At 38.2% G+C, this 15,501-nt stretch overlaps 1 protein-coding gene across 1 annotated transcript in view; it reads right to left on the bottom strand.

The window, feature by feature from the left end:
* Window positions 1–15,501, bottom strand: part of PTPN1 (protein tyrosine phosphatase non-receptor type 1) — a 108,112-nt gene that overhangs the window by 23,179 nt on the left and 69,432 nt on the right. The window contains exon 2 of the mRNA XM_058175048.1: window positions 5,566–5,656. Within this exon, the coding sequence (XP_058031031.1) occupies window positions 5,566–5,656 (91 nt within the window). The remainder of the gene's footprint in view (window positions 1–5,565; window positions 5,657–15,501) is intronic.

Genomic DNA, 15,501 nt, shown 5'->3' with positions numbered 1-15,501 from the left:
GGGAAAAAAAGTCACGATGTGTTACATAATGACAACATGACACCTTGAGTTTGGCACCCCTGATCTAAATAACAGAACAAATATTTGCTTTTTGAGGGGGTGGTGGAGATGGAATGCTCCACACAGTGACACAATCAATAAGAAGATATTTTGCAGGAGATGACCAGACTGAGCCCGAGGAAGGGGTCAAGCGCATCATCAGCCTTGAGTCCCTTTGCATCCACAAGAGATCTAAGTCCAGCCCATCTTGAATTTCATTGATTCTTATTCTTATCTTATGAGCCGTGGTGGCACAATAGTTAGAATGCAGTACTGCAGGCTACTTCTGCTGATGACCAGCTGCCAGCAGTTTGGCAGATTGAATCTCATCAGGCTCAAGGTTGACTCAGCCTTCCATCCAGGGGTGAAATCTAAAAATTTTCCCTACCGGTTCTGAGGGTGTGGCTTGGTGGGGGGGTGTCCTGTGACTGAGTGGGCAGGGCCAACTCAATGTCACTCACAGCCCTGCCCACTCAATCACAAGCCCCCCCCCACAAAGCCACACCCAAAGAACCTGTAGGAAAACTTTTTAAATTTCTATTCTTCCTTTTCCCTCTTTGCGAGATGCCTGCCTCAACCGGAAGCGACACATCCAGAAAGAGACTCTGGCCTTGCCCTGGAGCCGCTGCCCACTCGCTGCCTGCCTCAATTGGGTCAGGGAATGCATCATTCCTAGACACCAGCCTTGCCCCAGAGCCGCCGCCCACTCTCCCTTTGCCATGCCTTACCTTCCTCCCGCGGCTGGCTGCCAGGGAAGGCAAGTGCCCGAAAGTTACCAGGGCGGAGCCGCTCTCCTTGTTAAATGTGCCACTGCCATCACCACCCTGTTCCATGCGACGGCTGCGCAAGCGCACACATAATCTGCTGCTGATGAATGAAATAAACAGTGTGCACTTATGCACCCGGCTGAGGCATGTGGCGAGCACGCAGAGGCTCTGGGGAATGGCGTGTCCCTGGGCCCCAGCCTCTGACCCATGGCGAATGGTGATCGGGTGACGAGTGGGTGGCGGCTCCGGGGCAAGGCCGGAGTCTCTTTCTGGGAGTGTCACTTCTGCCTATTGGGCCACTTCCTGAAGCTGGCAGCTTCGCAAGAGGGGCCAGTGGGCTTCAGATGCAAAGGCAAGCTCTGGGACGGCAGTGGCATTCTGGGAGAGAGTGCTGCCACCACCGCATGCAGTGTCACCACCACCGCCTCTCTTGGCCCCAGCGCATGCGCAGAGGCTCAAAAAACCAGGTTACTTCCTGGTTAAAACCAGGAAGTAATGACTTCTGGGCAGGTGAGCGAAGCCTTGAGCTGCCATCGCTACCGGTTCTCTGAACTACCAGCCATCATCGCTACTGGATCGGCCGATCCGGTCCGATCCGGGAGCATTTCACTCCTGCTTCCATCCTTCTGAGGTTGGTAAAATAAGGATCCAGATTGTTGGGAGCAATATGCTGACTCTGTAAACCACTTAGAGAGGGCTATAAAGCACTGTGAAGCGGTATATAAGTCTAAGTGCTATTGCTATTGCAATTTGCTTTGACAATTTGCTAAATTGTCATATATATTTTGCCCTTTTTTGAACCTGGTCCATTTTATAAAAAAACATTTCCTAAAGTGTAGTGCCAGAAATTGTTATAGAATAGAATAGAATTTATTGGCCAAGTGTGATTGGACACACAAGGAATTTGTCTTGGTGCATATGCTCTCAGTGTACACAAAAGAAAAGATACTTTCATCAAGGTACAACATTTACAACACAAATGATGGTCATAGGGTACAATTTAACACTTAATGATACAACACTTAATGATAATCATAGGGTACAAATAAGCAATCACGAACAATAATATCAATATAAATCATAAGGATTACCAACAACAAAGTTACAGTCATACAGTCATAAGTGGAAAGAGATTGGTGATGGGAACGATGAGAAGATTAATAGTAGTGCAGATTTAGTAAATAGTTTGACAGTGTTGAGGGAATTATTTGTTTAGCAGAGTGATGGCCTTCAGGAAAAAACTGTTCTTGTGTCTAGTTGTTCTGGTGTGCAGTGCTCTATAGCGTCGTTTTGAGGGTAGGAGTTGAAACAGTTTATGTCCAGGATGTGAGGGATCTGTAAATATTTTCACGGCCCTCTTCTTGATTCGTGCAGTATACAGGTCCTCAATGGAAGGCAGGTTGGTAGCAATTATTTTTTCTGCAGTTCTAATTATCCTCTGAAGTCTGTGTCTTTCTTGTTGGGTTGCAGAACCAAACCAGACAGTTATAGAGGTGCAAATGACAGACTCAATAATTCCTCTGTAGAACTGGATCAGCAGCTCCTTGGGCAGTTTGAGCTTTCTGAGTTGGCGCAGAAAGAACATTCTTTGTTGTCCTTTTTTGATGATGTTTTTGATGTTAGCTGTCCATTTTAGATCTTGCGATATGATAGAACCTAGAAATTTGAAGGTTTCTACTGTTGATACTGTGTTGTCTAGTATTGTGAGAGGTGGAAGTATGGAAGGGTTTCTCCTAAAGTCTATCACCATTTCTACGGTTTTGAGTGTGTTCAGTTCCAGATTGTTTCGGTTGCACCATGAGGCTAGTCGTTCAACCTCTCGTCTATATGCGGATTCGTCATTGTCTCGAATGAGATCAATCACCGTTGTGTCATCTGCGAACTTCAGTAGGTTAACAGATGGATCGTTGGAGATGCAGTCATTTGAAGAGAAGTGGGGAAAGCACTCAAAACAAAGTGGGATCAGACCAATGAAGGATAGAGTGCTTCAGATTCTTGTAGAGAGAGCTTTTGCATGCAATAAACCTAGTCATTTGAACCATGTTGCTCCCTAATTTATTGCGCCTGACATCTATGTGCAGATGCATGCAATATCACACCCAATTTCAGTAATCATGTAGATTTAAAATGAGTACCTCAGTTTCAAGTTACTGGAGGTTTTATATGCTGCTTAGCAGTTAAATGGTAGCCAATCCAACATTCAAGATTTCCATTAGAATTATTTCAGCACAGAATGCATATAACATTCAACAACAAAATAGCTGAATTTTGTCCTAGTAGCAGCTTCCCAAACAGGTACATGAATGGTCCCATGTAGAATGCTCTACAGTAAGCTAAATGTTGGATTATCAGCACATGGGTAACATTAGTTAATTTACCTGTAACCAGGAAAACCAGATGAAGCCAACAATGGCTGCTCCTAGCAATATAAACCATCCCAGGCTCTAAAAATACCGAAGAACAACCTCTAACCATTTTTTAAAAATTGTGTATAATCTTATTTAGAACAAGCACAATACAACGAGACATAGAGATTTGCTAATGTAGATTTTACCATCTTATATGCAGGTTTTTATAATCTTTTCCGTAAACCATTATTTCATTCTCAGGAGAAACTGAAATCTCTATCATAAAAATACTTAATTGCTTCGCCTAAATTGTCATATACATATATATATTGTTCAGTTAACATTTCTTAGAACCCAATCCACCGATTATCAATATTCAAAGCGCTCTGACAGTAACTGCACTCTGTTTTAAAGATCTAAAGTTTGTTCCCTTTAGCCCACCCAGATATAAAAGAATCCCTTCATTTTACAGGAAAACCAAACTGACTGGAAGCCATTTTATCTAAAACAAACAAAATCAATGGTGGTTACCATAAAAAGAATCTCCAGAACTGATCAGTAAGCAAAATTATGTGCAACACTATAGCATGTATTGAGTTTTCCTGGAAGGCTCAACAGATTTTTCGTCTATTAAATGATTGTAGAGATTTTCTAACATATGGAGAAGAACAGATTGGCAATCTGAATGTGTAGCACACATGACAGTCAAAGCTCCTGAGTAGATGACTGTAGCACTTGGAGATGAGCAGATGCAAAAGATAACCAAGGCCGTGATGTGAATGGGAGACAAAATTTTAACCACAAATATTTGATTTTTAAATCCCCTTTTACCATCTCCCACCCAAACTCATTTCTTATGATTTAATGAGAACATTTTCGTAAGCTCCCCCCCGCCCCCGGAATTAAGTGCCATATGTCATAGCCACTATTTCTACATAACACCCTTCCAGATAGCTTATGGATCTTTTCAAAGTTACAAATTTCTAGTTTCCTTGTTGATAGATTTCAGTTTTTTAATTGCTTGATCAGCCTTATTGCTCTTTTCTGAATCTGTTCCATTTTATCAAAATATTTCCTAAAGTGTGGTTCCAGAAATGGTTATGACACTCAAAGTGGGAACAGACCGATGAAGGATACAATGGAGCTATTGTTTCCCGTTTTGTGGGACCTATATTTCCTTCAATGCAATCTAAAATTGATCTTTTTACATATCACAATGCCAACTCACATTTACTGCATAATTAACTATAATCCCAAAATATTTTTCTGATGTATTTCAACATTTTTAATTGTTAAATTTACAGTGGTGGCCATTTCAACCTCCTTTCCAAAGCCCTGCATATTTCATGCACATTTTGGTCTCTTTTTGTTGTGCTCTTTGCATGGTATTTCTGCTCCACCATGAGATAATTCAGAGCAGCAAGCCATGATCCAGGTGTGTAAACTCTTCTATATAGGATTATTTTATCTAATCTCTGAATATAAATGACTCTTTACAATTACACAATTCTCTCCTGCATAGTGCTCTTTCAGAAACCCTATTTTGCAATTCCCAGAATCTCATCTGACTATAATTGCAAGAAACTGGCTGCCAAGTTTCTGAGATTTTTGGAATAAGGAATACAAGAACTGTACCGTAAGCCCTAAAACAGGCTTAACGTAATAAAAAATGCAATGAATAAAAATCTTCTAGCTCAGAAAGTCCTGGCTTACAAATTTTCATAAGGTGACCCTACTTACTTGATATCTCACTCACATCAGACTTCAGTAACTTGAAATGTCTTTGAATGTTAGTATTCAGTAACTCCCACATATTAAGTAAAGCATCCACAACTAAAAATGTTGCACATGTCTTACATACAATTGAGCCCAACACTTCTGTTGCTGAGACATTTGCTAAGTGAGTTTTGCCACATTTTACGACCTTTTTTTTGGTCACAGCTATTATATAAGTCACTTTTTCAGTGCCATTGTAACTCTGAATAGTCACTAAATGATTTGCTGTATGTCAAAGATTACCTGTACTGTGATGCTAATTCAAAGATTGGCATTACATCTGAAAAACCCCATTCCTTTGAGTTTTTTAAAATTATATTAGAAAATTAGAAAAATAATAATGCTACATCTGGAAGTTGAGTCATGGCAACTGGACTTCTATCTAGTTCAAGGGTCCTCAACCTTGGCAACTTTAAGACTTGTGGACTTCAACTCCCAGAATTCCTCAGCCAATAAAGCTGGCTGAGGAATTCTGGGAGTTGAAGCCCATAAGTCTTAAAGTTATCAAGGTTGGAGACCCCTGATCTAGTTGACATGACACAACTTCCAGACAACTCTACCTGGTTGACTGAGAATCTTCACTGACCACAATGCTATAATTTTTGTAAATAAATTGAGAAGGTCACAATACTTACAGGGGCTGACATCTCTGTACCTGTTGCGATTTTTGTTTTTCGGATGCTTGGCCATTTTACACGGAAAGTCACTGGCTTCATGTTTGATTTCCTAGAAGAAAATAAAAGAAGTCATTGATATATGCTAAGACTTGTGCATATTACTGCCTGATTTGAACTGTTGGTTCAGAAAAATCACTGAGAGCTAGTGGCTTATCATTGTACATGATTCTGTTTGCTCTTAACAAGCTCTGTACAAAATTTCCAAATAATGACGGTTTTTAAAATTAATTGTGGCAAAGATTCAAGGCATGCATTACAGACTAGCGGAATATTATCATTACTGAAAATAAATTTGAAAATGTATGAGAATGTTAAGAGAAAGGTATCATGTTTCATTAGATTTACAGCATAAAGTACAATTTTACTGCTGAAATAAAAAAGCAACAGAATATGTACTGGGGCGGCACAAAGACAGAAATGCAAGTAGAGCAACTGAACAAGGATATCTACAGGAACACATATGTTTCTTGCTATCCTACATGCCACCCTTTCATATATGCATATTAACAGCTAAAGGCTACAAATGCCTGGTTAAGATAAGAGCATAGGTTTCCTTGAGTCATCAGCAAGCTACACAGGAGCTGTCAATGTTAAAAGAATGAGGCATATTGTACTTCACAGCAGCAGTAGAGTTGTTACAGCCATCCAATTTTGGCACTGATCATTCATTTCTCTGGCAACTCACATAAAATCCAACGTTCACTGTAAGTAACATTCTAACAAAAGCTATGTGCAAGATCAATCAAACCTGTACACTGTACGTCAGGAACTTAAAACAAAAAACAAAGCATGCATAACTTAACAATGCAGGAATTAAAAATAAAGAGAAAGAGAGAAGTTACAGGATTTTCACTTGAGACAAGACTTGGAGTGAAGCCATTCTTTAACTTATACAGTTAGCTAAATAAATGCAATATGTATAACTAAATAAATGTGAGACAGCTTACACTAAGGCCGCACAAGTTTGTATTTTTCCATAGCCCAGGGGAGAACTTACAGCCCTCCAAGATGCTGTTGGACTACAACAATGGATGGTTTTTCTCCATCCTCTTAAGAGTTAATCATTTTTAGCATCCATTCTCTTTTTAATCTTTGAACTGTGCCTTTAAAATTTATGAGCCATGTTGAGTGCTCATTTGAGCAAAGGCAGAATATAAATCAGATCCTGCTCCTAGACCAAATGGACACTGCTGGCTGCAGCTGAAATTGGAAAGCTCAAGGTTTCCTTACTTCTACTGTAATCTCCTTAAATATAAGATACAATATTTTGTGCCAGATCAAAATCCAGTTCCTTTTCCCTCTCCATATTTTAGTCAAATTACAGTACCAAAACTAAAGGATGCTTTGAAAACCCTCTCAGATATGAGCACACTGAAATTTTCTGACAGTGAATGGTCCATGTTTCTTGCAGGGACTGGGAAAATGCTGCTATTGAAGGAAAAGCAACAGCAATAACAAGTCTTGGCCCACAAGAAGTGACCAACAATTAGTTGTAACAGCTTCTCAGAGAGGGCAGTGATTCTCAATCATTCTCAAAGACCCACTGCATGAAACTGATTTTCCAGAACAATTTCAAATTAGTTTCAAGCTTGATTTTAAAATAATAATAATAATAATAATAATAATAATAATAATAATAATAATAATAATAATAATAATAATAATAATAATCATCATCATCACATATTTTAATTTGTATACCGCCCTTCTCCCGAAGGACTCAGGGTGGTGAACAGCCAAATAAAATACAAACAGAAACATACACAATATTAAAATATTAAAATATTTAAAAACACCCTTAAGAAACTTATTCAATTAGCCAAAAAATTTAAAATAGCATTACACCCTATAAAATTACAGAAATTTAAAACCCATTAAATTCAATTAAAATTTAAAAATCAGGCCAGTCCAGCCATACGAAATAAATAGGTTTTAAGTTCGCGGCGAAAGGCGAAAGGCAATAGACTGGATCTTTTCTTCTCTGTTAGCTTTAAGCTATTTTTAACCTTTTGAGAAATGCCTTTTTCACATTGTATGAATACTCTATATCAGTGATGGCTAACATTTTCCGGACCGAGTGCCCAAAGCGCACATGCGCGAGTGCACACACATTTGCCCAAACCTCCAAACTGCAATGCACATGCATCCCCTGCATGCGCCCAGCCCCCCATATGCCTGCCCTCTGCATGCACAGCAGAGACCCGATGACCAGATGGCCAGTGGAAAGCCCGTGTGCATGCGTGGCAGAGCTGAACTAGGGCAATGGCTCACGTGCCCACAGAGAAGGCGCTGTGTGCCACATGTAGTACACGTGCCATAGGTTCGCCATCACAGCTCTATATCTACCATAATTAGAATCATTCTGAATGGTTTGATTTCTTATGCTGAATCACCTTAGGAATGCTATTGTAGGGTAGCCTACATATTGGAAACAAATGAACGAATACCAAATACATGCTTACAAACAGAAGCATAATATATCTTCGAAAGAATAGCATAGGGACATTGCCAAATCTAATCTACTTTTTAAACCCCCAGCCAGTGCAGGGCAAGGCTTTTCTAGTTTCATATCAATTTCTATAGCAAAGCACTTTTCCTTGGTAATGCTTGGGGAAGATAATTCTCAACTGTTGTCCTATTAGCTTTACAGAAGGTTTTATACTCTCTGGATAAGGGCATCCTATTACATCCTTTACTAAAGTTAAAAGGACAAATGTGTTTGCTTTTTCAATTCACCAGGTATGTTTGAAACATAGAATAGAATAGAATTCTTTATTGGCCAAGTGTGACTGGACATACACAAGAAAGGCGATCTATTTCTGAGTGGCACAAAACTAAACAAAGTTCCCTTATTGGTGAGATGGGCAGCGTATAAATTTAACAAATAAGAAAATAAATATTCAAAGGTAGAGGTCACAAATGACCAACGTTTTCACTTTTGCACAAGTTGTCATTTCCAAAATGTAAGCAGTAAGGAGTTCACAGATTTTACATGTGTGAGAACTGCACAGCCCTCATTTCAATGCAGAGTATAAAGTCAATACATGACCCAATACATTATGGAGGGATTTTTGATGAGCAAGCAGGATAATTCAAATATAATCAGTCATGGTTTTAATCTTATCTAGTACACCTTGGCAGAGATTTATTCTCTATTCACATTATGCTGGCCTCAGTAGTTTAAGAAAGAGAAAAGTGGTGCATTTTCCATATAGTGTCAGAAGCAGAAGTCTTGCTCTTCTTTTCCTAAGTTATTTCAATACTTATACAGTTTGAGGATGAGTAATAGGATATCAACCGCCTTATGTGCTTGAATCATTTAAGAAAAATAGGTTTATTAGCAAGCACAGCATATGAGTGGGTAGGAAAGGCAGCAGAGGGTTGACTGATCACTATTTCCCATCTCATCTGCCTTTCTTGTAAGACTAAATGGAACAGCTTCCCATTTCCCTCATGAGTAAAGGAGTCTACTTATAGTATATATGAAGGGGGTTTAGATCAAGAATGAAGGGAGCAGAAATGAACATGGCAGCACCATCATCTTCTTACCAGGTCTTCCAGATGCACCATAATGGATTACTACATTCTTGGGACTCTAAAGGTTCATGGCAACTGGACCAAACTTTGTTAATCTGAGACGTTTCATTGCTCATCCAAGCAACTTAATCAGTCAGAGCAAAATTAGTTAGGCAGAGAATAGAATAGAATAGAATTTTTTATTGGCCAAGTGTGATTGGACACACAAGGAACCAGAGAGTTGTTGGAATGTACCAACTTGTGTCACACCAATGTCAGGGGTTTCTTCCCAAAATGGCTTGCAAAATGTCAATGAAGACTCAATCATCCAGGCCAAAGATGTCTAAAGGTGGAATTATGGCAATTGGACCAAACTTTATTAACCTGAAACGTTTTGTTACTCATCCAAGCAACTTCATCAGTCAGAACAAAATTAGTTAGGCAGAGAATCAGAATTGGAATGTACCAAGACTCAATCATCCAGGTCAAAGTCTAAAGGTTGAATCATGGGAATGGGACCAAATGTGGGAGCGTTGAGCATGCTTTTTTTTTAAAATGTAATGTTTTTAAATATGTTTTTTAAAGTGGCTAATTTTGTTAATCCATAAGAACGAAATTCAAGTTTCAGTTCTAGAATGGGTGGTTGAATCAGGAAGTAGATCCTTATAGCTTTGACCTCCAGAGTGCCCCTGAATGTTCAGGTTAATTTCCCCATATTCCTCCATATTCCTCAACCCAAGAATGTCAGAGAAAAATACGGTGACTTAAGTCTTGAGCCCCATTTTAGCAGTCTTTATCTTTCCCCAAACTTGGCGTACTCTAGAAGTATTGGGATTATATCTCCCAAAATTTCCGGTTACTACAATCATCACATGTGAGGCAATGAAAATTAAGAAGATATGTGAACTAGGATGGGAAGAAGCAGCAATAACAACAATAACAAAACCCCAAACACAAAGCTGAAAGATATTGCATCCCTACTTATTTTTAATTCTGTCTTCTGCCTCTTTATTCCGTCATTCACATTTTTTGGATTAGAAAATGCAATTTATGGGTCAAAAGGAGTCCCCCATTCCTAATTATCATCTTCTACTTGGTGTGGAGAAATTTTCAATAAATATTGTAAAGTATTGTCCAACCAGAAATTCCCTCTAATCAGGTAGTCATTATTTCCATTACTGAGATCGAAAAAGATTTCATAGTAGTTATGTGGCTCATTATAGTGCATTAAGATTTTGTTAGAATGGGGCCAAAGTCTGCAAAAGGAAACTATAATAATTACAAAACATATTAAAGAATTCAGGTCAAACTTCTTTTATGTAATCCTGTTCTAGAATTACTACATTCAAAATGGCTTTTCAAACGACTGCTACTGCAAATAAGTTTATTGAACAAATGAGAAGTACTACAAGTAGCCCCCCAGTTACAATATGACCAGTCGCTTAGCAACCAAAGTTGTAACAAATCCCCAACCTGGATTTAAAGCACACATGACTGCATTTTAGGTGCTCAGCAAGCAATCAACATCTCTGGTTGTTTGCAGTGCCCCCAGGTCATAGCGTCCACAATTTACACTGTTTCTGGTGGAATCCAGTGTTAACTTCTTGTTTCTGGCAAAAACTGCCCCATAGGATAATGGATTCACTTAACTATTGTAGTGTTTGCCTAATGAAAACTACACAAAACATGTAATTGGGATTCCATGATGACCAAGTACATCTTCTTTACTCAAACTGCATATACCCTCAAGAGAGAATGCCAGAATTTTACAATTTGGGCAATTTAAATCTATCTATCTATCTATCTATCTATCTATCTATCTATCTATCTATCTATCTATCTATCTATCTATCTATCTCCAAACCAGGAAACCTAGGATATTTATTATACTACTGTGTATTCCTGAAAATAAGACCCTGGCTTACATTTTTTTTGAACCCTAAAATAAGCACTTGGCCTTATTGCCATGCGCTCAAAAGCCCTATTGGGCTTATTATCAGGGGATGTCTTATTTTGGGGGAAACAGGATAGTAGAACCAACAGCACTATCTGAATTTCCAACATCTATAATACAATTCTACAGTGCAAAAAATAAGAGGGAAACATCCTAATATAGTGTGTGTTTTATGACATGCGGGGAAAAGCACAATATAAGGGAAATTGGGCAGCAAAACTGTTATTCTTGCTGTGACTTTACTCATGTTAGCTTTTACTAACTTGAAAGCACAGAATTGCTTGTTAAAATTGTGAAGAAGTAAATAAGAGACTGTGATCTTAGCACTGCCAATGTACCTTTGCAACATGGCTTTCCTAGAAAACCCTTGTTGATTTAGTGTTCAGTAATTTGATACCTGCTGCAGTGAAGCAACACACCCAGCAAACCACAGACTACTGTCAGAGAGCCAGAGCACTGAAACAGCCAGCCAGTATGCAAACTAGATGGAACCATTAAATCATGCTGTCCCTTGGAAGAGGCTTTACAGAGAAACTCATTCCATGGTGTCATTACATTGTGTTGACACTGGCCAAGCAAGTATTCATTCCTAGGTCTACCATCTGTGGCCAAGTTAAGAATGGATGGGTATACACAAGATTTGTTGGGTGTTGTAAAATAGCCCTCTGCTGGAAAATTGTTGAAGACATTTAAGGATTGCCTGGAAACTGCATAACTCTTGTTCTGGCTGCCTTTAGAACAATGGAAGTAAAGTAATATAAAGGTAAAGTTTTTATTAGACAAGAAATTATAGGCAAGCTATTTGTTTCATACTAATATGAGATCTTAGGCAGAGCAAAAATAAATAGGAAGGAGACATGCCAATAAGACTGACCCTCACAGATGCAAAATAATTTAGAGAGTTAGCAAGAAGATGTGAATAATACTCTAGCAATGTTTAACTTGTATACTTTACAGTATAACAGTAAGAGTGTAACACAGTTGGAAGGGAAGGGTCCAGGAAGGTCTTCTAGTCCAACCCCTGCTCAAGCAGGACACCCTATTCTATTCCAGACAAATGGTTGTCCATTCTCTAGCAAAAAAAACTATTGAGATTGTTCTGCCCCCCCCCGCCCCAAATTGGTAGATATTCTTCTCAGCAACCATACACCATTTTCATTTATTCTAGCTTCCTTTGTTTATTTATTTACTTAATTAAAATTATATTTTTTAAAAAAATAATGATTTCATGAGACAGGAAGGCTGGTGGCAAATCTGATGGTACTTTGGTAATACCCTTCAGACAATACTCATTCTAGTTTCCTAATGGGAAGCTTTAAAAAAATATTCCTTGCACATGGGACCAATTTTTCTTTCTTTGAACAAAAATCTGTTAGTGGACTGCCCAGTTACCTAGGAACACAGGATACCGTACAATCCTAAATTTAGATCATTTTTCTATCTAGATCAGTGATATTCTTTTGTCTGGTGGATGAAAGAGACATCCATTGAATTCTTCATTGGTGATATTAAATTAGAAGGAATAGACTTCTGCTTCTGCTGATAATTGATAGTATTAATTCCAGACCATATACTCAATCATCCTGATTTTAGCCTTCTGAATGCATTTTGAGATGAGTTTCTCCAGTATTCACGGCATGGCCTTTGAGTGTTGTAATCTCAACATGTATAGAGGAAAAGATTATGAGTCATGTTGACTTAAAGTATATGATTTATGAACTTATGAAAATACACTTTATGAAGTTGGATCATCATCCAAATAGGTAACAGCAAATTTGTTCTCCAGTTCAGTTACCTTAAATTCTTTGAGGTAGAGATTTCACATATAGGGGAGGACTTTCATATACTTTAAGCAAAACATTTGTCTTGCCATTAACCAGTGGCCTTTGATAATATTTACAAACTTCACAGCATATATTTCACTATTTCAACTTGTAGCTCTATTTATTAATAGATGGAAGTTTATCAAAGAGAGATCCAACCTAGAACTAAGTTTAAATTTAGGGTGAGAACAATTAACCAGTGAAACAGCTTGCCTCCGGCAATTGTGGGTGCTTCATCGTTGGAAGTTTTAAAGAAGAGATTAGATATTTTATACCTCGCCATGCTCATCATAGCAGCCATTTTGTGACTGCCCTTGTGGCATAATGCTAACATTGCAAATATGTCTGCTGATCAAGAGAATTGTGGCCTATAGCTTAACACTGTATTGTGTTTATTATCATATAAAAAGTGGTATTTGAAAAGCTGTATGCATGATTGTTTGCATCAAAAAATATTCATCCATGATGATAAAAGAATAATCTGAATTACTGCTTCCAGTTTTAATAGAATAGAATAGAATAGAATTTTTTATTGGCCAAGTGTGATTGGACACACAAGGAATTTGTCTTGGTGCATATGCTCTCAGTGTACATAAAAGAAAATAACGTACCATATTCAATTATCTGTTCAATAATTCACTTCCTGATCAATTAATGAGACCCAGTGGAGATATCAACAGGATTATCTACGATTTTGGTTACAATCCAATTTGAGACTGTTAACTCAGAACTTTGTCGAGAAAAACTATCTTCAAGCAAGTCTGCTTAAGTTCAGATAACCTTAAGCAAGCCTGCACAACTTAGAAGGAACGTTTTGGGGCATATTATTTTAAAATGTTTTTTTCTTTGACTTTAAAGTGATTTCTCTGGAAACAAAACTGAGGAAAGTATCTGGGTAAATCTGCTGCCTCTTTTGTGGCCAGTTTTCACTTCCTTGCATAGACAGCCCCAGATGTACTCACAACAAAATTTCATGAATTTGAAGAAGTGGACTCTGGCCCACAAAACATACTCACAGGAAGTTTAATTTTAGAAAATAAGTAGTGCTGATTTCATTCCAAATCACCCCTACGGGAACTATTTCTAGAGCTGAGGATTTTTCTGGCCAACATAAAATATACATTTTATGAAAGAATTAATCTTGACAAGAATGTTTACATTTATTAAAAAAAGATTGTATAGTTTGGTGACAAATCATAGCAGGTAACATTATAGAATTTAGGGAGAAAAAGGAAATTTCCCAAAGTTTGCACTTGTGTATTCCTATAAGAGAGGATTAAATTGCACACCAAGCTGGATCAGGCCATTTAATCAAAGCTAAATCATAACTACTGTAATGAATCAAATTTTAGTTTAGTGTAGTGTGTGAAGTCACAGTGTATGATTAATTTATAGTCCAAAGCTGTATATTGAACAAGTCTAGAGAATTGGATTGATAGTTCGGTCAAAGTTGGATCATATGTAGCACAAACCCAATCACTCTGTGAATATACATGTCCCAGGATAATGTTGTAGGATCCAATCTGAGCTGGTCACTGGGACCAAGTTTTTAGTCTTCCAAGCTTTCAGGCTTGTGCCGGAACCCATCCTCAGGGAACTTCTCTCTCTCCAGAATGTGTGCACTGGGCTATTCTATGCACTGTATTTATATGGTATCATTAGTTGTGGTTTTCTTATGCCACTGCACCCTTAGCTCCTGTAAGCTGGTGGTAAATCAGCACTCCTGTTGACTGACAAGGGGTCCATTCCCAAAAGCTTTAAAGAATAAACTTTTGGTCTTGGTGACTGACTCAGATTGGATCCTCCAGCCACTTTGTGTTGAACAGCATCTGATCATATGATCCATGAACTCACAAGCAGCACACGGAGATGACAATCTTCTTCTAGTGTTTCTCCTTAACAGCTGGAAGTTGGGACCTGCTGCCTTTGATTCTAATCGTAACATGCATCAATGTCTATTGCAATGATTTTTTTTAATTCAACTAAATTTCTGAGTATCACCATAGCACAGCTAGTCAGTAAATTCTATAATTTAACTACCAGTATGTGTTGATACACTATAACGCTTCCTTTTATTAGTTTTTTATCTGATTCAGTAAATGACCTTGGATTTTAACAGTGTAAAAGACTGAATAAAAATATGTTTTCAACTATACTTTCTATCTCATGCTATTTTTTCTACCTTTATTATATGGCATGGGCAATGCAATCCACAACCAAGGCATTCAGAAATAGCCTTTAATATGATATCCTCATATATGGTGTCAGGGCTCCCTACTTTCAATGCAAATCTATGTAGACCCCCCCTTTAAGACTGTCCTTGTCCTAGACATTTCATGGCTATTTCAAGCTGATGATTTCCAGACACGTTCACCAATAATTCCTTTAATTCTTAGCTTAAAAGATTTATCTCAAAACCATTCAAATGCACCTCTTTCTGCTGTCCCCAGACAGATTCTTCCATAAAAATGAATTTTTAAAAAATGCTGAGTTTTTCAGAGGACAGAGCCATGAGGTGTGAGGCATGTCAAACTGAGATTAGCGTATGTCAACAGAAGCAACAGCAGCTGAACTGCAACTGTCTACTAACAAAGGAGTCTG

The sequence above is a fragment of the Ahaetulla prasina genome, chromosome 3, assembly GCF_028640845.1.
Source record: "Ahaetulla prasina isolate Xishuangbanna chromosome 3, ASM2864084v1, whole genome shotgun sequence".
Taxonomy (NCBI): Eukaryota; Metazoa; Chordata; class Lepidosauria; order Squamata; family Colubridae; genus Ahaetulla; species Ahaetulla prasina.
The sequence above is the reverse complement of the archived record's forward strand: the minus strand, read 5'-3'. Positions and strand labels throughout refer to the sequence as shown.